The following is a 24,666-nucleotide window of genomic DNA, read 5'->3' on the forward strand; positions in this document are numbered from 1 at the left end:
CACGCACCCCGACCGCGACTGGAATCGAGCCTGCAGCCGAGGTACATGCCCTTGTCCAGAATCAAACCCGGGACCCTTCAGTCCTCGGGCCGATGCTCTAACCACTGAGCCAAATTGGCCAGGGCTCCTCAGTCATATTTCTATCAGGAATCGTATGTGTATGTGGCTGTGTTTAGCCTCACATAAGTGAACCCCATTTTAACTTTTTCTAAAGCTTAATCTCTCCGTTAAGTGGGCTCCCACGATGCCCCCTCTGGGAGACCCTGCTGGTGCTGTTCTTGATCAAGGGGCTAGAAATCAGACCCCTGCAACCTCTCCACCCTGGGATGCCTCATAGAGCCCAAGGCAAAAGCTGACTCTCTAATAACATAGAACAGCTAAGACTTCAGCTTCTCTTTCAGACCAGAGGCCCAGCTCCCCACCTCTCCTCTGACGGGGGTCCCGCCGGCCCAGCTGGCTGATCGCTGACTGCCAGGCGCTCCCTCAGGGCGCCCAGCTGCCCTCCCTCTCCTTTCTTCCTGGCTTTTCTGTGTCATTTGAAGCATATAGCACAGCCCTACGTGCATAGCAGATGTTTATAAACGTGGTGGACTTCACAGACTTGCCCACTTAGCTGCTTCATCGAAGATCACACCGAATATGGTGAGAGCCCTTCCCACGGATGTGGGATGGGCACCTGCTCTGTGCCCAGCACCGTGCTCAGTCCCCGGGACACCTCAGCACCTCAGCGGGCGCTTGGCTCTGCCCTGTGCAGCTTATATCACAGCGGCCCTCTGCCTGCACTCTGCTCAGCCCTTCTACACACTTATCTAGTTGGCTCCACAGCACCCCTATGATACAGTTATTATTATTCCTGTTTATGGATGAGAAAGCTGAGGTCCAGCAAGATCACACAATTACCTCATGCAGCTATAGGTGCTACAACTCAAAATCAAACTCACGTTTTCTCGAGCTGTGCAAACCTGCGCTACAGCCCACCCCATCGAAGTCTCCTACTGAGCTCTGCGGGACGATTAAGTTATCCCCTAGTCCCATTCTTCCCACGCAGGGCAATTCCAATATTGTTTTAATATCCTGCCTCCCCAGGGGTTAAAGCAATACTTGTTCAAGAATTATCACTCCTTCCTCAAAAAGGAGCAGTGCCAAGCGAATGCAGAGCCCCTAAGAAAGTGCTGAGCACCAGCAGCATCTTGTCAGGGTTACTCAACCGATCGCTGAGTGTGATCGCGATTGCAGAAAGAACAACTGTGCCGAATTTGGTATCTCTCTGAAGACTTGCAAAACCTGAGACAGTAGTCCGTTCAGAAGAGGAAGTCCGGTTGTTTCCCACCTTTCTAATGTCTCTGAGCAGATGATACCTCCATTTCATCAGCGGCAAGAACTAAGCTGGCACTGGACACATAAAGGACTTTGCCGAATTAGCAGGTATCGCTTCTTTTCTCATCTTGGGGAGAACTGATAACACGCAACAGAAATTGTTTATTTAGAGGAGACTTCCAAGTAGACTGTCAGGTTTCTAGGAAAGAGCAGACGGAGCGAGGGGTGTAGGCGGGCAGATGCAATACCCCCCAGGAGTGCTCTTGGATGGAGGAGGCACAGGGGAGGGGGCCCACCCCAATTCAGTAGGTAGCATGGGGCCCAAGTGGGAGAGTGTGTTGTGAAAGATGTCCAGTGTCTTCTTGCTCGCTTCCACTTTCCCTGCCTTTCTCCCACCCACACCATGACATGGTTGCCTGTTCCACTCATCCAAACCCAGCCTCCTACGCCGCTCCAGTCAATACGCCCGTAACTGTGCCCACGCTGCCTTCCCTAAGCTTTCATAAATTCTCAACTATTGAGAAGATGGCTGCTCCAAAAGGGTTTCACTTAGTAGTTTTGTTTTTATTGGTACTGACTTGTAAGAAACAGTGAAAATATATTTCACATATATGTGCACATATATTTATATATTACATTCATATATATACGGATATGTTTCAAGTTTTCTTTGAAAATCCACTCCAAGTCAGACCATTAGATGAATCAGTTGACTAGTTTGGTGTCTTTTTATCTGCATCTACAAGGTTGACTGCTTTTCCTGGACCTGTGTTAGAGGGTAGGGATAGAAAGCTTTGTTAATCTGAGAAACCTTGGATTGGTTGGAGATGGAAGTTAAGCGTTGTTTGATGAGTGTTTGAGGGGAGGAAGGTGGGAATATAGGGTCTTTAGCACACAGAAGCAATAGGAGTTGGAACGTGTTCGCAGTCTTGTCAGAAGATGGTGATTATATCATTGAACCATGCAGGCTAAGTTATTTCTTCTGGGGGAGGAATTATATGACTCAATTAGAAAAGACAGATTGCCTAGCAGAATAAAATGGGTAGAGAGCACAAACAGATAATTCACAGAAAAGGAAGGTAGTTCCTTACTTTATTAGTCATTACCCATGACTAATCATTACAGTTTAAAAATTAATTAGTTACAACAATAATGACATCCCTTTGGTCATATAATTGGCCAAATAATTATTTTCTTATAGATCTTCTCTGTATTGTTGGATGTTTGCTGAGACGGGCAACATCACCTACTAGTGCCGAGAGTGTGTGTGGGTATGTATGTATGTATGTGTGTGTGTGTGTGTGTGTATATATATATATATATATATATATACATATATATATATATATCATCACACACTTTCTGGAAGCAATTTGGCAAAATGCACCAAGAACCTTAGAAATATGATTGCAAATAGAAATGGCGCTTTGGAAAATCTACTTTAAGGAAATAATAAAAAATGCAGACAAATATGTTTATTGCAGCATCATTTATAAAAGTGTAAATTGGGAACAACTTAATTATACATCGACCTCATGGAACTAGGTGCAGGATATAAAATTTAAACCATCAGAATACAAAATAATATACAAGGGTGAGATCAACGCTAACACACATGGTACCTAGAAAAGAGACAGTGGTTCTCTCTCCATGGCATAGGTGGAGGTGGAAGGACCAGGGGCCAAGAAGCTGGTCATGCTGAACACCCCCCCCCCCACAGCCAATATCTTGCTCCCTCTCTTCCCCAAGTGTCATTTCTGCAGAGTGGATGTCCCTGGCTCCTTTGCTCACCTTCACTGGGTAGGGTTTCCTCTTGGCAACCCTACCCCCAACGTTTCAGCTGGGCAATGTTTGCATTAAATGTCTTGCCTGGGACTTAGTGCAGTGCTCTGGATACAGTCTTGGACCACTTTAAAAACATCACATGCTAATCTGTAATTCTAGTTGACCATAAGGTTAGCTTGTGATAGGGGTTTTTGAAAAAACTTCCTGCACTTGAACTTAGATTACATTAACAGAAGTGTGCATGCAGATCATGGAAAGTGGCAATTTCACAGTATCCTAAACTGCTCAAAAGTAAGTCCCCAGTAGAACCCTCTCTGATTCCTGATTGTCTTCAATTTGCCAGGAAGTCTATCATCTATCTATCTATCTATCTATCTATCTATCTATCTATCTATCTATCATCTATCTATCTATCTATCTATCTATCTATCTATCTATCATCTATCTATCATCTTTGTGAAAGATAATCCACCCCTGATGTCTCTTCATTGGACACTTCAGTAAGTAAATTGATTAATATAATCTTGGATTCTCATTAGGTTATTTAATTTGTTTGCTATCCCAACTCATTTGTAGAAATCCAGACTTCTCATTTACTGTAACTAAATATTTTAATGAAGACTGAAATGTCTTATTAAAACAAATTATTGGAGCTCTGGCTGGTGTGGCTCAGTTGGTTGGGCATTGTCCTGGGCACAGAAAGGTTGCTGGTTCCATTCCAGTCAGGGAACATGCCCAGGTTGTGGGCTCGATCCCCAGTAAGGGGTGTGCAGGAGGCAGCTGATTGATGCTTTGCTCTCACATCAATGTTCCTCTCTCCCTCTCCCTTCCTCTCTCTCTGAAAGTCAATAACAATACTTTTAAAAAAAACAAATTATTGGACACCAATCATTGTGGCTTTTCTATAACTTGAGTAATGGGCTACAGACAGGTTATTTGTGGAAAAATAAGTATTTCTCTTTATGCTGAGGAGATACTTCCTTCTCTAAACTCAGATTATATTAAACAAGATCTAAGGCATTTTGGAAAGGCCTAAAAATTTTAAAAATAAAGAAGGTAAATGGGTAGAGGGAGAAAGGGAAGAACTAATGCACATTTGTCTGCCTCTGTGGATGTTCTCACATTGTTAGTTCATTTAATCCTCAAGTTGCTCCTCTTTGCAACACTTTCTTCGTTTGACTTCTGGGACACCAGCTGTCCTGGTTTTTCTCCTACCTCACCATCCACTCCTTCTCAGTCTCTTTTGCTGTGTCCCCCTTATTTCTCTGACCTCTGATCTTTGGCATGCCTGAGGACACCATCCTCTACTATCTACACTCACTTCTCTGGTGCTCCTACCTGGTGTCATGAATTTAAACACCATTTATGTGATGAAAAATGTCAAGGAAACTAGTGAGAACATCAACAACATAAAAAAGGACCAGTCAGGAATGAAAAACATGCTAAGTGAAATGAAGAATAATTTACAGGGAATCAACTCTAGAGTAGAGGACACCAAGAATCAAATCAGTGATTTGGAATATGAGGAAGCAAAACACACTCAATCAGAAGAGCAAAAAGAAAAAAGAATCCAAAAATATGAAGATAGCCCAGCCGGCATGGCTCAGTGGTTGGGCATCAACCTATGATCCAGGAGATTGAGGTTCGATTCCTGGTCAGGGCACATGCCCGGGTTGCTGGCTTGACCCCCTGTAGGGGACATGCAGGAGGCAGCGAATCAATGACTCTCTCATCATTGATGCTTCTATCTCTCTCCCTCCCCCTCCCCCTTCCTCTCTCTATGAAATCAATAAAGACATATTTGAAAAAAAAAAAAAAATGAAGATAATGTAAGGAGCCTCTGGGACAACTCCAAGTGTACCAACATTTGAATAATGGGGGTACTGGAAGGAGAAGAGAGGGAGCAAGAAATTGAAAACCTATTTGGAGAAATAATGACAGAAAACTTCCCCTACTTGGTGAACGAAATAGACTTACAAGTCCAGGAAGTGCAGAGAGCCCCAAACAAGATCAGCCCAAAGAGGCCCACAGCGAGACACATCATAATTAAATGCCAAATGTTAAATACAAAGAGAGAACCTTAAAAGCAGCAAGAGAAAAGCAATTAGTTACCTACAAGGGAATGCCCATAGGACTGTCAGCTGATTTTTCAATAGAAACTTCGCAGGCCAGAAGGGAGTGGTAAGAAATAGTCAAAGTAATGAAAAGCAAGTATCTACAACCCAGATATCTCTACCAAGCAAAGCTATCATTTAGAATTGAAGGTCAGGTAAAGAGCTTCACAGACAAGAAAAGCTAAAGGAGTTCATCACCACCAAACCAGCACTACAGGAAATGTTGAAGGGTCTTCTTTAAGAAGAAGCTAATGCACAAAATAAACTGACAAACAAAATAGACCCAGGAACATTGAAGCACGCAACAGACGATCATATTTCAGAGGGAAGGGGGTGGGGGTGAGAAGGGATTAACCTTCTCACTTATATACAAAGAACTTATATACATTTATGCAAAACCCATGGACACAGACAATAATTCGGTGAAAGCCTGGGGAAGGGGCAGGAGCAGGGTAGAGGGGGTCAATGGGCGGGGGAAAGGGGGACATCTGTCATACTTTCAACAATAAAGATAAATTTTGTAAAAAGCAATGGAAAAAATATCCTCGGGTGAAGATTAAAAAAAAATTTTTTTTAATCTAATTTGCACTCTTGAGAGTCTCTGGTTTGTACAAGGCATGTGCTTGGCAGCTAGTAGCAGTGTGTCAGCCTGGGCGCCTGCCTGTTCAAAGGTGGACAGGTCCTGAGCCAGGACTCTGACAGAGATGTGGCAGTCAGAGCAGAGGGAACACTTTCACCTTGGAGAGGTCACAGTGCCTAGGGAAGACCAAGAATCCATGGATCATGAGGCCATTAGCTGCAAACCATTTCAGCACATGCCAGCAAAAGGCTCAGGGTCAGGACTAGGTGGCCCCACCTCAGCAGACACTAGCTACATAAATCAAGGATGGACAAGAGGCCAGGGCACACTCTTCCCACTCTGCCCATGCCTCAGTCCCGCTATGCCCCCCCATGCCACCACTGCCCTTTTAGAAAGGACCAATGAGAGAAGAAAAACTAAAATTATAAGCCGGCAGCAGCTTTAGGTTTTGCCCATTCCCTCGATGCTGCCAGGCTTAGATTAAACCACCCTGACTCAACTTTGTGAATCCTGTTTTCAGCCACCCAGCAGGTGCAAAGCCAGAAGCAGAGATCCAGATGGTTTTGGACACTAAAGGGGCTTCATTTACATTGCACGGCGGAACTGTATTCTGCGTAATTTTAGTGAACCAGCTAAAGTAGTATCATCTCCTTTTTGGTGTAAAGTGTATATCCACGTACACACATCTGCAGAGAGAAATGTTCACATTAGTGGTAAACTCTACATGGTGAGATTTAGGGTGTTTTTTAACTTGCGTTTTTTGCTTCTCTTTATTGTTGATGTTGTTTGTTTCTTTACTGTTACTCTCATTTTTCCAAAATGTAAAAATCCATTTTTAAAAGCCTAATTCTAACCTCTCAGCTATTTCAGATTTAAATATTCATTTTCACCAGGACTGTGTAGACAGATGGAAACCGTATCTGGCTAGAAGGGGTCAGTTTTCACATCTCTGACCCCATGTAAGTTCTGTAGTAATCCTGGACTTGACTCATGACTTTAGAGAACCTGCAGCCATGCTCCCCTGTTCCTTGCACTCCAGCGCCCCCAAAGGCTCCCCAATGTTAGCACACCGATCACGTTGGTTTTATGGAAGTGACATGTGAATTAAAGGCAAGTTGAACAAAACTTCAGGAAATTTTAAAAAATTGACTTGGTTTTAGATCAGCCTGGGAGAGAAGGAAAGAAAATACAAACAATGCTGAGAAGAGGCTGCTAGGCCTTTGCTGCCTGGAGCAGGAAGCGCTCCCCTTTCTTGCTTAGACAGTCAAGGGGAGAGTTTTACCTGTTAACTGCATAACAGGTGAAACGGTGGGCATGTTTGTTTCTCAGCTGCTGTGGATGATGCCCTTAGGAAGAAGAATGCCGCTAAGATCATACCAATCAGCCCTTCCTCCGTGTTCTACCCCAAAAGCCTGAGTGTGTCACTGTGGTACTGGGACAGAGCCGTGGAAACAGACCCAGTGCCATCGAGAGACCCCCGTTTCCTAGTTTCACATGAAATGGCTCCCCATTGCCTTTCTTTCACTTCTGCTTCTAACTGATGTTACAGCTGTTTTGAGCTGCAAAAGGGGTCTCGTGTGCACTGTCTCATCTGGTCCCCACCACAGCCTCGAGTGGTATCATGATCCTTATTTCGGAGCTGAGCCAACGAGGCTCAGAGGTAAGGACTTGTCCCAGTGCTGCAGCTGGTGTGAGGAACGGCTGGGGCGGGCCTCCGTGCCTCCTGCCTGCACAGACCCTGACAGGGCTGCCTCTGGGGGCTCGGTGTCTATTGGGGAGCAAAGACAAGTGCTGGCCATTGGCTCCAGCTATTGCATTCCTAGGGCTCGCCTTGAGAAACACCCACTGACTTATATTCACGCCCTTCTCCATCTTTCTCCCAGAAAGGAGTAAGTCAGCGGGATTTCTCCCGAGGAAGCAGTGTGGGGATTAGCTGTCCTTCCTGGGGCTCCCTCCCTGTCCGGTTTCCTTCCTCAGTGAAGTCTGTAGCCAGAGGAAAAGCAGACACTGGTCGAAGGGCTCCTGGCCTTAGAAACACCAAATCTGATAAGAAACTCCATTGGCCTAGCCCTTTCCTGAAGGAGAAATCTAAGGGGTTTGCTGTTGGCACACGACAGGCTTGTCTCGGTATTATTAGGACCAGAAAAGGGGTTCATTAACCTAGGTTAATACTGCCTATAAATTGTAATTGTTATAATAGTTTATAATAATTCTGACAGCCACGGCATCAAAAGTTACTCTTAAAAATCACTGCATTTGAATCTAGTGATGAGAGAACTGGACATAGATACCGAAGATCTAGCTTGAATTTTATTTAAAAATTTTTTTTAAATCCTTACCCGAGGACACACTTTCCCTGGTTTTCAGAGAGAGAGGAAGGAGAGAGAGAGGGAAGGAGAGGGAGAGAGATGCGAGAAACATCCATCGGTTTCCTCCCGTATCCACCCGAATAGGGGAGACCCTGCAACCTGCGTATGTGCCCTGACTGGGAATCGAACCTGTGACTTTTCGGTGCACAGGACGATACTCAACCAGCTGAGCCATGCCCACCAGAGCTAGCCTGAACTTTTGTATTTACTTGTTAGAGAGTTTGGACTAAGTTACTAAATTTCTTCAAGGTTCAATTTCCCCATTAGCTATGGTGAACGGCACATATGATGGGGCAGGGAGAGGGGTGATTATTTGTAATAATAATCATTATTATTATTAGAAGCATTTCATTTTTAAATAGGTAAGGTGGTTTTGAATGTCACATATAAACAGTAAAACATAAAATGCAAAACACATGAGAAGTCACGGGAATAACAGTGATTGCATTGTCGTTACCACCAACCTGTGTGCTGCTGTTTCGCCCGCCTGTCAGGTCCTTTCAGAAATCAACCGCCTGCCCTACCGTCGCCCCGGCCTTTCTGTCTCTCTGCTCGTCTGGGTCGAGCTGACTTTCAAAACTTCTCTCGTTCATTTGCGACTCCTCCCCCGAGGCAGCACCAATGTATGTGCCCAAGAACCTTTCGGGGGAGGGGCTGTGCACCACGCGTGGTTCTGTTTGGTGACAGATGCACCAGGGCTCGGAGGCGGTGGCCGCGCTTCATCGAGGGGTTGTGTTTGCTTCTTCCATTGCAGGGACTAGGAAAATGGCAACCCTGATCGCCCGGCCCGAGAACCAGGCAGGGACCACCGCTTTCGACTATGAGTTCACAATGCCATGCATGAAGATCCAGGTCCAGGAGCTGGGGACGCACCTGCTGCCCCCACTCTACGCCCTGGTGTTCGTGCTCGGGCTGCTGGGCAACGTGATGGTGGTGGTGATCCTCACGAAATACCGGCGCCTCTGCATCCTCACCAACATCTACCTGCTCAACCTGGCCATCTGCGACCTGCTCTTCCTGGGCACCCTGCCCTTCTGGATCCACTACCTGCATCGGGGCGAGTGGACCTTTGGCCACGGCATGTGCAGGCTGCTCTCGGGGCTCTACTGCATCGGCCTGTACGGGGAGATCTTCTTCATAGTCCTGCTCACCGTAGACCGCTATCTGGCCATTGTCCACGCCGTGTTCGCCCTTCGCACCCGGACCATCACTATTGGCATCATAAGCAGTGTCCTGACGTGGGCCCTGGCGGGGGTCGTAGCCCTCCCTGAATTCCTCTTCCATAAGGCCCAAGAGCAGTCTGAGGGCTTGTTCTGCAGCTCCCTTTACCCGGAGGACGAAGAAGACACCTGGAAGCGCTTTTACGCCCTGAGGATGAACATCCTGAGTCTGGCCCTGCCTCTGCTGGTCATGGTGGTCTGCTACTCCGGGATCATCAAGACGCTGGTGAGGTGCCCCAATAAGAAAAAGCACAAGGCCATCCGGCTCATTTTTGTCATCATGGTGGTCTTCTTCCTTTTCTGGGCCCCCTACAACCTGGTGGTCCTTCTCTCCACTTTTCAAAACGTCTTCTTTGAAGCCAGCTGCGAGCGGAGCAACCAGCTGGACGTGGCCCTGCAGGTGACGGAGGTCATCTCCTACACGCACTGCTGCGTCAACCCCATCATCTACGCCTTCGTCGGGGAGAAGTTCCGGGGGTACCTGCGCCACTTTTACCGCAGTCAGGTGGTCATGTGCCTGGGCAAGTGCAACCTGCTCCTTCCCGGTGAGAAACTGGACCGATCCAGCTCCGGGTCCCGGTCGACAGGGGAGCAGGAACTCTCTGCCGTGTTTTAGGTCAGATGCGGAAAACTGCCTAATGAAAACGCGCTCGGACAGAGAGAGACAAACATCACGTGATGTCGCTTATATGTGGAATCTAAGGAACTTAATAAACAGATGAACAGAATAGACTCAGTGGCATGGAAGCATGGTTCAGACTGACGAATGTCAGCGGGAGGGAGGAGGGCAGATGGGTGGAGGGGGAGAGAGTAACCAAAGAATTTATATGCACGTATGCACAACCCAAGGACACGGACAATGGTGGGGAGAGGGACTGCGGAGGGGGATGGGATGGGGTGGAATGGGTCATTGGGGAGAAAAAGGGACATTTGTAATATCTAAAAAAGAAAATGTGCTGGGCACGTGAAGCGAATGCATTGAGCCAAGGATATCGATTTCTACGCCAGCCCTTTGAACTTCCAGCGCCATGCTGAAGAAGCTCTTGAAGACATTCAAGTATATACATGATGGTTGCGGTGTATCTGTGCACCCCAAAGTCATTAACACAGGTCAGCAGCTGAACTGCTTACTCACTGCCCACCCTGAAGAGCAGAGCTCTGCTTGTGCAGTTACATGCGTTTTAACCCAGGTGCTAGAGTTAGTATGTGCAGCTACGAACAGGCAGAGCTTTGTAGGTTTTAAATCTGAGCTTCAGCCTGCTATTGACTTAAATGAAATGTATTTCACAGAAGACAATAAATAAATTACATTACCGCTTAACGTGCCTGGCTCTTTCCTTGCCTGATAAAAAGGCTCTTTTGTTACAGCTTATGGATATGCACCCTCAAGCATACCTGCTCTGATTATGGTTAATGTTGAATTGATTTTCACACGGAATGACCGCATTTCCCATGAGTGACTCAGCGGGAGAGGAGCGATGCGGCACTTTCAGTGTAGAGACCGACGGCCCTGCTCAGAGACACTGCTTGGCCCTGAAGTGTGGGGGCGCCGTCCCCCTAAACGTGCCTCTCGCTGTTCATGCACAACTGCGTGGAGGTGGTGCAGACAGGATGCGCACACCCTGCTTTCGGTTAAGTGAAGGGCGTGCAATGCACAATCCCTGCCTCCCGAAACCTTGCACTGAGTAGGGGGCGTAAGACAGAAACAAGTCACTCCAGGGCAAAGAGGAACACTGTGCCGGGCCCAGGAGGAGGGAATCTGAGCCAGGAAGACTTCATGGAGGAAGTGGCGTTTGAGCAGGTCTATGAAGGAGGAACGGGATCGGGAAGGGAGAGAATCTGAGGAGGCAGCTTAAGCCAGTGACATGCCCAACACAAAGGTGAGAGGGGAAAGCACGAGCATGCGCGGATGGCAGGGTGGGGTGGGTGCGCTGGGAAGGGCCGTGAATTTCGGCAAAGCATCTTGGGCTTTGTGGGGAAGGCAAGGGGAGCTAGTGAAGGGTTTCGAGCAGGGGAGTCAAACTATCAAAATGGTGCCTTAGGGAGATGAATGTGGTCACATGCGGAATGGAGGCCCCAGAACCACGTGGGAGGTAAGGTGGCAGACATGGCAATGACAGGTCAACAGCCGGGGAGAGAGGTGGCAGGAGCCCCGCAGAAGAATTTAGCCAAGAAACAGTGTGAAGTCAAAGCACCAGGAGCCATCTATGGTTGACTGAAAAAAATCAAAGACCAAAAGAGGGTGTATCACATGTAACAGAGAAAGAGGGAGGGAGAGAGGGAGAGAGGGAAAGGGGGAGAGAGAGAGACTTGCATTGTGCAGGTAACCACAGTGCCGGATAGAGGTGCTTGTTTATGCTCCCCTGATCCCGGAAAGATTTCAGGAGCTTTATGATCCGTACAAAACTGCCCACAACCAAACCATGAACGCAGGGTGACCCATTTTGCTCCCTGGCCAGCACATCTGCACCATCCGGTATGGTTACTACCAGCATACGCAGCTGTTAGCACTTAAAATGTGGCTAGTGTGACTGAGGAACCGAAATTTTAATTTTCATTCAATTTTATTTATTTATTTTTCTTGATTTTTAGAGCGAGAGGAAGGGAGAGAGAGAGAGACACACACATTGGTGTGAGAATGAAACATCGACTGGCTGCCTCCTGCATGCCCCTTCCTGGGGATCAAGCCTGCAACCCAGGCATATGCCCTGACTGGGAATTGAACCGGCAACCTTTTGGTGCGCAGGAGAGCACCCAACCAACTGAGCCACACTGGCCAGGGCAATTTTTATTCCATTTTAACAGCCACATGAAGCTAGTGGCTACTACATGGGATGAGTGGTGCAGCACTAGCCCCCTTCAAACGGGCCCCATCACCTCTACTCTCCCTACGCAACCAGCCTTCCCGTAGTCAGCAAACACGTGCCTGGAACACTGGGCCACAGACCAGGGAAAATGCCAGCGATGCCAAGTCAGGTGAGACCCATTTCTAGAAAACTCATCATTCAGTGGAAGAGACCCATCTGACTCAAATGACCCTAATGAAACGTGACAGGTGCCCAGGGACCCTGCTGCAGAAGGAAGAATGAAGGCATTTCAGAAAGGACACAGAGAAAGTGACAATCTGCTTAGGTCGGGTTCCCCCAAGAGCAATGCCTGGGCAAGGATAGGAGAGCAAAGGGTTTATTTGGAAAGTACAGGAAACTCCAGCAGGGAGCAGGGACGGAGACCAGGAAAAGGAAGGTGCCAGCAAAGGGTACGTCACCAAGCTGACTTCCACTGGGGGCGCCTGGAGCTCAAAACTGCTGGAAAACTCCGAGGAACAGTGTAACTCACACCTGGGTATCCTGTCCCCAGGGTAAGAGAGGTGGGCATTTATTTTGCACTCCAGCCGGTCACTGGCTGATGGCTGCTCCTGGGGGGTTAACTCCCCAGCACCCAGGCCCACATGGCCCTGGCACAGAGGCCTTCCCAGTGCGGGGCAAGCTCCCAGGAGGCCGGGTGCTGGAAGCCCTCTGGGCACACTCAGTGAAGGCTGGAGGGATAAAGCATCTGCCACATATTCAAACTGGTTTGTGAACCACTTTTTTTATGAAGCAAAGGGTGGAAGTGAGGGTGGTGTCCGGGCAGGGGCGTCCATTTGTTGGAAGGCATGGAGGCCCAAAAGGGCATCACACAGAGCGCTGTGGGTAAAGCCATAGCGACCTTGGCGACAGCAGGCTATCGTGGCGCACCTGGGTGTGGACTTTCCGCTCCTCTCCTTTGTCATGAGCGATCATACTCTGCTATCTTACAAAAGATGATCCCATTCCAGCGTGAATGTCTGGGTTTTCTTCACATTCCAGGGCTAAAATGTTAAAGTCTATGCACCCCTGAACAAAGCAGGTTTTCCCCTTGCTAGCCCACGGGCGGCCAGGAACCTGCGGGGCTCCCTTCCGCCCGTGCCGCTGGGTGAACCCCCCGGCAGGCAGGCTCGCCCTTCCCTTTCTCTCCTCACCGGCCTGATCCCGGGTGGGTGGGATGCGGGCCAGGGCATCCGGCCCACGCCCGCCCTGTGAGTTCACTGGAACACTGCCACACTCAATTGTTCACCAACTGTCTGAAGTGGCTTTGGCACCGCTACGGAGCTGAGACATTGTGACAAGACTGCATGGCTCACGGATTCTCAAATATTCACTTTCTTGTCCCTGCAGAAGAAGTGTCCTGACTCTGGTAACCCACACCCCACAGCATCGGGGGCTCTCACAGTCACACCTTGACCAGGGAGACCAGGTTGTGGGGGAAAGCCTGGGATGCGAGGCCTGTCGACAGGCTGCTTAAGTCCCCTGGTAGCTCTACCTTGACCTTGGTAGAGGTCAAACTAAACAGGGTTAAGTGTGAAATAGACAAATGTTGCTCACTATTGGCAAACACTAGCAGCACGTGCCGGGAGAGCAAACCAGAAGTCCCATGGGAGCAGCGGGACCCCATGGATCTTCGATAGCAGGATTTACAAAGGCATTGTGAAAAGGTGTCACGACTCTTGTGAGCGCCTCACCTACACTGCGGACAAAGAAATTGGATTGATGACAGTTAGGGAGATGCTTCTTTGTTGAGGGTTGCTGGTGCCAACCTACCCTGGATAGGAAGGGGAGAGGGCATAGTGGGTGCTAGTCTCTCAGACCCAGTAAGAGCGATGCCAAAGTCACCAATGATATAGTTGTCATAAGCCTGAGATAGGTCACCACAGTTAAAGAAGCGCTGTGCATTGGGATCTGACTCTCACCCAGGAAATCGGGGGGCAAGAGGCAGGCCAGCAGCTGCTTTGGGGGTGAAGTAGAGAAAAACTACCACTACTTTGGGATGGATCTATACTTTCAAAGTTGATTTTGTGGGATCCCCCCCCCCATGGACCAGATGAGAGTGCGCTGACTGGAGGATTTCTAATCTTGCCCAAGAAGACTGCCTGGCACCCCTATTTCTCGCTCTTGCAACTGGTTCATCCCTTAGCCAGCTTAGGGGGTGGGTAAGATTTGAATGTCAGATCAAGTTGAGTTTTGATATCCACATGGGGATCAACTCTTCTATTTCTAAATTGAAACTCTATCCTTTTGTGACTTCAAGTGATTAGGGGACTTTTAGGAACTAAGTGTGATGACCAAAGTCATGGTACTGCCCAATTTTTCACTGGGGTTAGAAAAACTTCACCCTCTAATTCAATTTAAAGGGACATGAGTACAACAGTAAAGATTCTTTCTGTTTCTACCACATGGGTCCCGTTGGTTCCACATACTGGTGGCGAATTCAAAGCCCCGGAATTTCAGCCCTCTCAGGTCCCACATAGAGCTCACATGAATTTTCAGGACAATCCTGCAGGGTTTAAAAAGGCGTCAGAGACCCAGATCCTTGGGCCTGAGAAATAAGGCAGGGTGGGGGGAGCAATGATATCAAATATACATATAGATGTAAACATTTGCCATCAGAAGGAGGGCTGCCTCTTGTAGTCTAGACTTTCTGAACTGAGGAAAGCTCCTCAGCTCTCAGGTAGGGCAAGCTTCTTCCTGGCTCGGTTTGTCCTGGTAAATTGGCCCCAACCCTCAAGCGGTCCCTTGCTTGCCAACACCGGCCTGTTACGTTGCAGTAGGAATTGCGAGCACTAGGGGGCCCTCGCCAATGCCGCGGAGCCGCAGCAGGCCCCTGAGGCCTTAGGCCAAGCTGAGGATGTGCCCACGCACTAGGGGCAAGGTGAGGCTTCGGTGATATTACAGCAAGAAACTCGGGAATGTCTGCATCGGAGCTTGTCCAACTGAGTCACAAAACTCATTTATATCCCTGGGAATTGTAATTTATCGAATTAGGTGTGTGGGATCCTCTGTTGCCCCACCCAACCCAGACCCACTCTCCGCCTTTCCTCCCCTGCCTTGGGCCTGAGACGCCGCTCTGTTTGGAGCACATCAGTTTGCTCTATGATCAAGCCCAGGAGGCGCAAAGAAGGGAGGACAGTGAGGTCAGAGGATTTAGTCCCCCAGCCTCCTTCCTGCAGCAGCACCGAGGGGTGGCTGCATCCCCCCGACAGCAGGTCCCAGGTCCCAGCTCTGGACTTTTCCACAGAGTTCCTCCCACCCCTCACCCCTTCAGGGCTGGCGAGCCTGCTGTTACTCATCTCAGGGGACAGCATTCTCCCCTCACTCTATAATCACCTTTGTAAATGGTCCCTTTATTAAACTGTCCTCAGATTGTCCAATTTGAATGCGTCATTTTCTGCTGGCACCCTGAGGAACACAAGGAGACAATATATAGCGCAGGAAAACAAGTTGGCAGTAAAAGAAAAAATATGGACAGTGTCAAGTAGTGTTCAGGGAAGGCTTCCTGAAGGAGGAGGCACTAGGCTGGATCCTAAAGACAGGAAACTACACCTCTGAAGAGAGCTGTGGGAAGGGGTCAAGCCAAAGCAGAGTTGGGAAAGAACAGAGAAAGTTCAGGGCATAGAGACTAACAGTAAATGCGGAAGGGAGAAATTGGCAGACTAGGAGTGAGAGGCCTGTAAGCAAGGGCACTCGGTGCCTGAATTAAGAACCTTCAGTGCCATGGGTTTGAATGTATCCTGTTGGCAACGGGGCGTGACACTGCTGTAGACACAGACTGGGGGGTTTGCTTGGCTCATGATGACTCCTACAGTGACCGTCACCAGGCTCCTCCCAGGTCCCCTTTGACTTGTTTGACCCAGGGTGACTGACCCCAGCCTGACCCAAGCAAGGTCAACTGGAATTTGAACCTCCCATGCAGACACACAGAGACGGGTGGAACTGACTGACCCTATGGCCTTGACCTAGAAAGCGGCTCAGGACCTCCCGAGGTCCGGTGGTCTATTTTGCGAGCTGTCCAAACTATGCCCAGACAGCCGTTCCCAGCTGCAGTGGGGGCTGTTTCTAAAGCACGATGATTAACTGACGTGGAAATGAACGCTGGAGAGCAGCTCGCAGACATCAGACTGCCAGCGAGGTGACACTCACATGCACATCTGGAACGGGAAAATGGCAGCCCATGCGACAGAGCCCGTCGGTCAAGTCATTACCTCGGACTGTGTGCCACCGCAGACGGGGCCTGCTCGGGCACAGGGTGCAGGCGGCAGGAAGGTGCTCCTGCTCACCGGTCTCATGGGAAAATGAAGACCAGAGGGTGGGATGGTTGCTTCGAAGGTGCTGAGCAACCTAAACCAACAAAGGAAACCTCAGATAGTGCCATTTCCATCTTCAAGGTGAAGTGAAACTTAGAGCCACTGTTGACCATGTTGAAAAAACAACAGCTCTTATTACTTGAAGCTGCCAGGGTAAGACTTTTGGAAGCCAATTTAGAGCCTGAATTGGCAGGTGTCTTAATTATAAGTTGAATTCACACATTGGCAGAAAACTGCGTGTGAATGAAAAGCATTGAGACAGAGAGAGCCCATGGGGATGGGACACCTGGAAGGACGGCGAGGACCTGGGAAGCCCTGGTCCTCCTGGGCCCTCTGACACACCATCTTCTGCACCCCTCGTTCCCAGGGAAGACGTTTTCCTGCGACTGTTCTCCGAGGCTGACTCTACGGACACCGCTTAGGAACTACTTCCAGTGCCCTCGGCCTTTTCTGCCCTGGGCCCCGCTCGCCTCGCACAGGTGCAGCCCGATGGCACCTGGGTTGGGCCAGGGTCACGCCTCTCGCTTGCCGAGGGCTCCCCCATCGCCACTCAGCGCCCACCCGTGCAAACTGCAGGCGCAGGGGCCTTGATGCCCAGTGGGGCACAGTTCTGACCAGTGGGAGACCTGAGCTGATGGAGAAACGTGACTGCATCCGCCTCTGGCCCCAGGATGGGCAATCTGGAGAAGTCTCCTAGCTTCCAGCACCCCTGGTAGTGGCCACAAGGCATCCTTGTGCTGGCCCTTCCCCTTTCCCTGCGCACTGCCCTGACCCCCGCTCTGCTGCCTGAGAGCACGTTCCGGGTGAAGCTCTGCCCGCGAGCCTTGACCCCGAATCTGCCCCCTGCGGGCCGCAAGCCTAGGCCCAGGGGCGTGGCTGTCGCCTTCCCTTTCCTTCCTCCCAGGGCTCCAGGCACTTGGGTTCCACACAAGCACCTGAGACAAGTTTGTTCTTAAACCTTCAATCTAAGAATGTGCCACGGAGAGATGTGACCAGCATTAGATGTTTTTTAAAATTATCTCAGGCTGTGCCCTGGCTGGGTGGCTCAGGTGGTTGGAGCACCGTCCCTTACACCAAAAGGTTGTGGGTTCGATCCCGGGTCGGGGAGCATACAGGAGGCAACTGATCGATGACTCTCACATGGATCTTTCTTTCTCTCTCTCAAAACCAATAAACCTCTAGTGAGGATTTTTTTAAAAAGCCGTCTCGGGTTGCAGCTCAGCTGTCACAGGCTCCCGCCTCTGGAGTGGCAGGCTGGCAGGTCCTTCAGCAGCACCGTGCTCTCAAGATGACTCCTTCAGTGGCTCGGGCAGAGCAGCTGTGTTTATTTTCCACGGCTCTTCGTTGCCAGCGAGCTCCCCTCTGCCAGCCCTGTGATCGGTGACACGCATGGTGCCTCTTCACCACGAGGCCTCCCTGACACATGGTGGGGGCTGGGCCGTTTGTTGGAGCCTTTGGGACAAATGTGCATGAATCACTGTCTCCGATATGTCACACAGTCCACCTTCAGCTAAGGCCTGAGCACTGCACGGGGCTCCCACCTCTTTGCTTGTGACCAGCAGTCCTGCTGCATTTCTGCCCCGATGCAGGTACTTTCTGGAAGCCCCACTGAAAGGTGTGAACAAAACACCCCAGGTTTGTGATCCCCGAATCACTTATCACTCCACCATCTGTGTTCCATTTTCAGTGACAATTACAGAACATTTCTTTATTGATTTTCCATTCAATACCTATTTTTTCCTTCAGATTCAGTCTATTTGAGACTCAGAAATCTCTTGATGAGCAAATAAGTAAAAGCCTAATATATTTCACTGTGGTCCCTCTGTGCTCTCAAACTCTAAGAACAGAGAGAGTTGGTTTTCTCTTCACTGGACACAAGGCCAGCATGCTGGGTGCTGCCAGGAACCCTTTTGTACACGGAACCCCAACAGTCCGATGTCTTCCAGAAGGATCTTTGCATCCAGAATTCACAGCCTGGACAAATCTCAAAATCCTTCAGCTTCTGAAAAGGGTTGTCAACCTCTAGCAATCATTCTGATGAGGTTTTTGTTTAAATTTTAGCCTCTGTGTTTTCAACCGTCTTTTGAAAGCAAAGACTGTTTCTTTAAAGGTAAAACCTTCTCGTGAAGTCAGTTGTTTCGAAGTTTGATTTGGGGAAATAAAATATGTTTTTGGTTTCCCTTTTCCTCACCATTTTTTTTCTTCTTGATGCCTTACGTTTTTTTAATGCCTGGGTCAGAGAAGGTTTATCATGGATATTTTTGTACATTCTTCTGGAGTCCTTTTGGGAAATTTTAAGGTGGGGCTCTTGCCATTCTGTTTTATTCTGTCCTCACAGGATGAGTACAAATCTTCTGGAAAGATTCCTGTCTGAAACGGAATTGACTAACCTAAAATTTAATTACAATTCTTAAAGGTCATTGCTGTTTAATTTTATGAATAATTCTAGCGAGTCAAACAACTGCAAATATGAAAATTATATAATTGAATCTCTGTAATCTCTAATTTTTCTATTTTTAACGTTATTTATGTGTTTATAAACGTCTCTCAGCCCAACACTGACACAACATACTTCCTATAGTGTCCAGATAACATGTAGTGTCTCTTATTACTTGTTTTAACTCCATTCTATGTATTTATTTATTTAACCATTTGAAGCATCTTAAAATTTTGCACATAATATTGACAGCTTATACTATCATCAGTTTTGCAGCATTTTACTCCTGCAATATTTAGTGTATAGTTATGTTTCAGTTGGTTGGTAGACTTAGATTTCTCACCCTAAATTACATCTAAATGCTTAGTTGCATTTGGAACTGGATGTTCAGTTATTTACAATAAACTTGTGCTTGTGTTACATACACTGAAACGAGGGGGACCTACATGATCACAGGACCACGGGTCAGGCATCAGTTCAGAAATTCCAAAACTGGCGCTGATGGAGGCACCTAGCTTTTTTGCCCTTCTGATGACTAAAGTCCACGCTAAAGCCAAAGTTAGATTCTTTTAACCGTATTTTTTAACCTGTGACCTATTACCTCAACCCCATTTTTGAATAACATTGAATTCTCGCGTAAGTTACATCTCTACTGGGTGCTTGTCAAAAATCCCTGTGTTATTTGTTCTCATGACTCACCAGGGGTTAAAACAGAAAAGAGCACCATTAGTGTGGTTATTTCAAGAACTGTAGATAATTCAGGAAGTCTTAGAAGAAGCCTAGAGATGCATTGGCCTAATGCTTTTCTTTCTCTTACTGTGCCTGAAAAGCCAATTGATTTTTTGAATCCTGTAAGCAGTTCGCTAAGCTACCAGCTGAGACACCATCTGGAAGATGGAGATGATCTAGAGCCTGAACCAGGGCCCGAGGGCACAGGGCCCGGGGCCACAGGTGGAGACGGGTGGGGACAGGCGGGGGTGGAGACTTCGCATATTCTCGCCTAATGACCGTAAATGTTACTTCCTGCCTTACACCTTTCAGCGCCACTGGTCTCAAGGTTTTAGTGTCCAAGGTACCCCCAAAAGTTCTTAACTGGAAACCGAGAATGCCACCTGACCACGCTGTCGCTTCTTTACTCAATTAGAGAAATGGTAACAAAAAGAAAAGATACATATTCGAGAAGAGTACGTACCATATGTGTGAAATGTAGTAAAACATTTTAGGCATCTCCTTGTACTATTCCACCCCCAAGTAGGAGTTAACAGCAACTACCACCATCCTACTCAGACAGGTCTATGATGTTCTCAAGTTCAGTGTCATCCACGTCCATGCACCCCCAGTGAGGTCAATTTCTATTGGAATTTCACTGTAAGCCCATATTGATCATCTGCAGCCCATGAACCAATGTTAAACTTAACTATAGCCAGCATAACTTATATACAATAATGGGAGAAATAAAAGGAAAGCATTCAAGAACAAAACCCCAATTATTGCATTAAGAGCTACTGAAAAATTATTTGATAAAATAGCGGCAATTATTTCTAAAACGGGGGAAATTGTAGAACAATTTGTAATGAAATCTGTTGCCAAAATCCTCTAAAAATGTCACCCCAAATGATAAAATATTAAAACTAAGCCAGTTCATTCCAGGAGCCACATCTAGATGGCCGGCCACCACTATTACAACTTAATATCATCTTAGAGGGTCTAACAAGCACCGTGATACAAGAAAGAAAAATCGGCAAAACTCTGCGTGTTCATATGTCTTAAAAACCCAAGAGAAACAGACTTCTGGACGCACAAATATCAAGAGCTTTTCCTGAGACTAACAACAGCGACACAGGAATCCAGAAACTATAAAAGTTATTTGATTATATAACTTTTTCAAAATTTTCCAGAACAACATAGACGGAAAACAAACCCAGTATAACGTCTTGCGGTCACACACCTCGATGAGATGTGGACTCTACACCGCAGACAGCGGGCTTCAAAAACGGTGACTTCCAGCAAAGCAAACTGTTTGGATTAACAGCCAGATTACAGGGCTGCTCCGGGCACACTTTGAAAAGTAATAACGGAAAGGAGAAGGCATGTGTCCCTTCTTTCAAACCCCACCACTGAAAGAGCATGTCCCCAGGTTCTAGCTGGTGCCTCGTGCCAGGCTGCCTTTGTGGGGAGAAAAGAGAAACTCTGCACCCTCTCAGGCCCTGGAGCAGCGATTTCCGACTCTGGCTTGATAGCGCCCCCTGTGGATTCTAGTTCATCTATGTGGGGCCCTGATATCCTGCCAAGCTGCAGAAGATGTTGTCCCCTTGCCCTGGATGTCCTCAGCTTCCCCATCTGCAGTGTGGCCCCAGAGGACAGATCAGCTGGGTTTTGGATGGCAGTTTATGTGATATCTGTTCTTTTACCACCAGGCCCCAGGCAATGGACTCATCTGTTTGAATGGAGTCAGGAGCCTGGATCAGGACCCCCATTGGGCCCTGCGTCAGATGCTGCGTTGGCACTTAATCCTTGGGGTGCAATTCTGCAGCCCATCATCTCCTGCCCCTAGTGCAGGCCAGTGCCCAGTTTCTCCCATGACCAACTGACCTGTGTGTGTTAGTGATGATGACTTGGACATTGCCTGGTGACCTGGGGTGAGGGGACCAGCCATAAAGTGATGAGTCCACCCGTTTCTGAGCTGTGTCATGGTCCCAGCCCATGCGTGTAGCCTCCATGACCCGTGAGCCATCCCCTTTCTCCCAGAGGGTGTGTGTGTTCAGAGAGCACAGCAACCCAAGAGTGACAGCTGAGGCCGTGTGTGGAAACAACCACAAAGAGGCTAGGAAGGTGTGGACCGGAGAGGCATCAACCAGTCTCTGCCCCAGAGAGAGGGTCGATATGACAGAGCAAGGTGGGGAGTCTCCCAGGGAAGCTGACACCTCGGGAGTGGGTGTGATTGGGGGAGAGTGGGGGAATTGCAGACTTTCAAAAAGCAGGGGAAAGATGAGTCATGTCGCTAATTCAAAACCTGCAAGAAGGGAATTACTCTAAGGGCTCAAACTCAAAGGTTGTTAGTTTCATTCCTTCTGCAGAAGCTGCCACGAAAAGGCAAAAGGACAGGTGAGGAGAGGGGATTTCACACAGGAATCGAAACCAAGGTGACACGGGGCTGAGAGGGGTGAAGACACCTTCTTCTCTCTCATTGCCCATGGCCCTGGCTCCAGTCCATGAGCCTCTGAGGAACCAGGTTGGTTTTTGTGGCTTTCTGAGAGCTCCCAGGTGCCCCCCAAACATTCCGAAAGCTAAGCCCCTGGCTGCTGCCCTGAGCAAAGCAAGCATGATGAGCCGTGCCCAGGAAACGCAAGGCCTAGTCCCCCATGAAGCAGCGGTGCTAACTGGTCCGACTGGGGCCACGCTGGTCAATGTGAGGTCGGCGGACCCGCAAAGTCCACGTCACCTGGTTGCTTATCAGAAAGGCCGGCCATCGGGCCCCACCCCAGACCTACTGAGTCAGAACCTGCACTCTTAGCAAGATCCTCAGATAACAAGTAGGCACAGACAGTTTGAGAAACACTGATGGAGGCCATAGGGCAGAAGGTGACACTGCCTGGAGCTGGGTTGCTCCTGGAAGCTTCATGGACAAGCTGGGCCTTGGGCGAATCTTGAGTATGGATGTGGAGTGGATTTAGGAGGAGGGCTGGGGTAGAACAGGCGGAAGCCCTCGAGGCCCACTTCGAATGCTTCGCACGCAGGAAGTCAGGGGAACACAGCCATCCTGCCCGCCCTCTGCCCAGGAAACTTCCCTGGGATGATTCAACCCAGGCATGAAGCCACGATGCAGAGGCTTCTTTTTTTCACCCCCAATATGTTTTTAATGATTCAGAGAGAGAGGAAGAGAGAGGAGAGAGAGAGAAATATCAATGAGAGAGAAACATCCATCGGCTGCCTCCTGCATGCCCCCTACTTGGGATGGAGCTCGCAACCTGGGCAGGTGCCCTGACCGGGAATCGAACCAGCAACCTCTTGGTGCCTCGGACAATGCTCAGCCAGCTGAGCCACACCAGTCAGGCTGAGGAGGCTTCTTCACAGCAGAGACAAGCAGCAGGATATGAAGCCCCCAGGCTTGCCCGGTCATAAGAATCACCTGGGACTTGTTAAAATACAGATTCCCGGGATCTGCCCCCAAAAATTCAGATTCAAAGAGGTTTGGGGTGCAGCCTGGATATCTGAATTTTTTTACCAAGTGCCCCAAGAGTTTCATACCTTCAGCAACACTGTTTTAGATCTTCAGTCCCTTGGAGGGGACTGGTCATCCACCTTTCCACTTCTCTCCTACCCAAGAGCCATATGACTTCCACCCCATCCTTGCGCTCCAAAGACTGGAGAATCATATCACAAGCCCAGAAAGGCAATGAGTTAGTCAGCGGAGGCGACTTTGAGAGGCAGCCTTTTGGTTCTAGAGAAGCTACAACACCGACCCGCTCAAAGAGACTGGCCTGGGCTGCTAAGGTCAAGGCTTCTGGCTGCGCTCCAGAGGGAGCCCAAGTTTCCTGCACAGGCCACGGGAATGACTTTGCCACACCAGGCCTTTGTTTCCCTTACTCACGTGGCCTTCCTGTTGGGGAAAACGTGTTGAGTTGCAACTAACACACTTCCTCTCCGTTGAGGTGTCCAGGACTGTTACTTTTGCTTTTTAGAAACCCATAAAAGGGACATTTCAACTCAGGTAATCAGAAGGAAAGGAATTGCTCACCCACTAAGAATGGCCCTAATCCCTTAGCAAGGGACTGTTTTCTAGGTCCAGAAAGGGGAGATTAGTCTATACACACTTATTTTCTTTTAAGTTTATCGTTTGGTTACAGTTTGCATTCAACACATTTTTGTACTGGTTTCAGATGGACTCTGTGCCACTTACTGAATGCCCAGCGGGGTGCAGATGCTCCCCCTCCCCCCCCCACTCAGACGCCTCTTCCTGACTGTGTGTCACTCAGCATACAGCGCTGACCCACACTGTCTCAGTTTAAAATGACTCTTCCAAGTGCCCCGCGGTATCCACCGCATGGATCTTATTAAGGACGTTGATTGTGCCCAGTAGTCGCCACTGTGCGCTCCAGGGCACGCTGGTTATCAGCCGCCACGGAGCAGCAGGAACACAGGAAGAAGTCAAAGGTGCTCTGCTGCCCCCAGGAGCTCTGGATGCTGGTTTGTTTGCTGTGAGATTTTTGGGGCCTTCACATCGATGTGGGACTCTCCAAGAAGAAGGCTGACAGGCGGGGCTTTCCACACTTAGTCAACCCCTCGTTTCAAGATGGCCTTGAGTAAAATACTTCAGAACAGGCTTCAGCACGCCTCTCTCTTCTCAAAGGAGACCCGTGAAAGACACTTCCCTCCTTGAATCCAGCACTGAGAATGGCTCTGTGTCCACCGGAGAAATATCTTGCCTCATTTTGTGAGCCCCGAGAATCCAGAACTACATGCGTCTTGCTCTTTTTATTGGCTGCTGGGCTGAGAGCCGAATCGTTGGAGGGCCTCCAGCGAGCACACAGAATGGTGGAGCAGAGCCTCCATGCCTGACCTACTGGTGTCCACTGTTTTCCTCCATTTCCTCATCAATTTATTTCAACCTTTTTCTTGGTGTATCTCTATTTGTAAGTCACAATACATCTTTTCTCAAAGAAAAACTCAGAGTGGCTAAGTGATTTG

The 24,666-nt window shown here is 48.7% G+C and overlaps 1 protein-coding gene across 1 annotated transcript; it reads left to right on the forward strand.

Moving 5' to 3' along the window:
* The first annotated feature begins 1,360 nt into the window (after nucleotides 1-1,360).
* CCR3 (C-C motif chemokine receptor 3) lies at nucleotides 1,361-10,704 on the forward strand. Its single transcript, XM_081159815.1, has 2 exons — nucleotides 1,361-1,425; nucleotides 8,920-10,704. The coding sequence occupies exon 2, from the start codon at nucleotides 8,931-8,933 to the stop codon at nucleotides 9,999-10,001; it is 1,071 nt and encodes a 356-aa protein (XP_081015941.1). The 5' UTR covers nucleotides 1,361-1,425; nucleotides 8,920-8,930; the 3' UTR covers nucleotides 10,002-10,704.
* The last annotated feature ends 13,962 nt before the right edge of the window (nucleotides 10,705-24,666 follow it).

The sequence above is a fragment of the Miniopterus schreibersii genome (genome assembly GCF_964146895.1).
Source record: "Miniopterus schreibersii genome assembly, chromosome: 15".
Classification (NCBI taxonomy): Eukaryota; Metazoa; Chordata; class Mammalia; order Chiroptera; family Miniopteridae; genus Miniopterus; species Miniopterus schreibersii.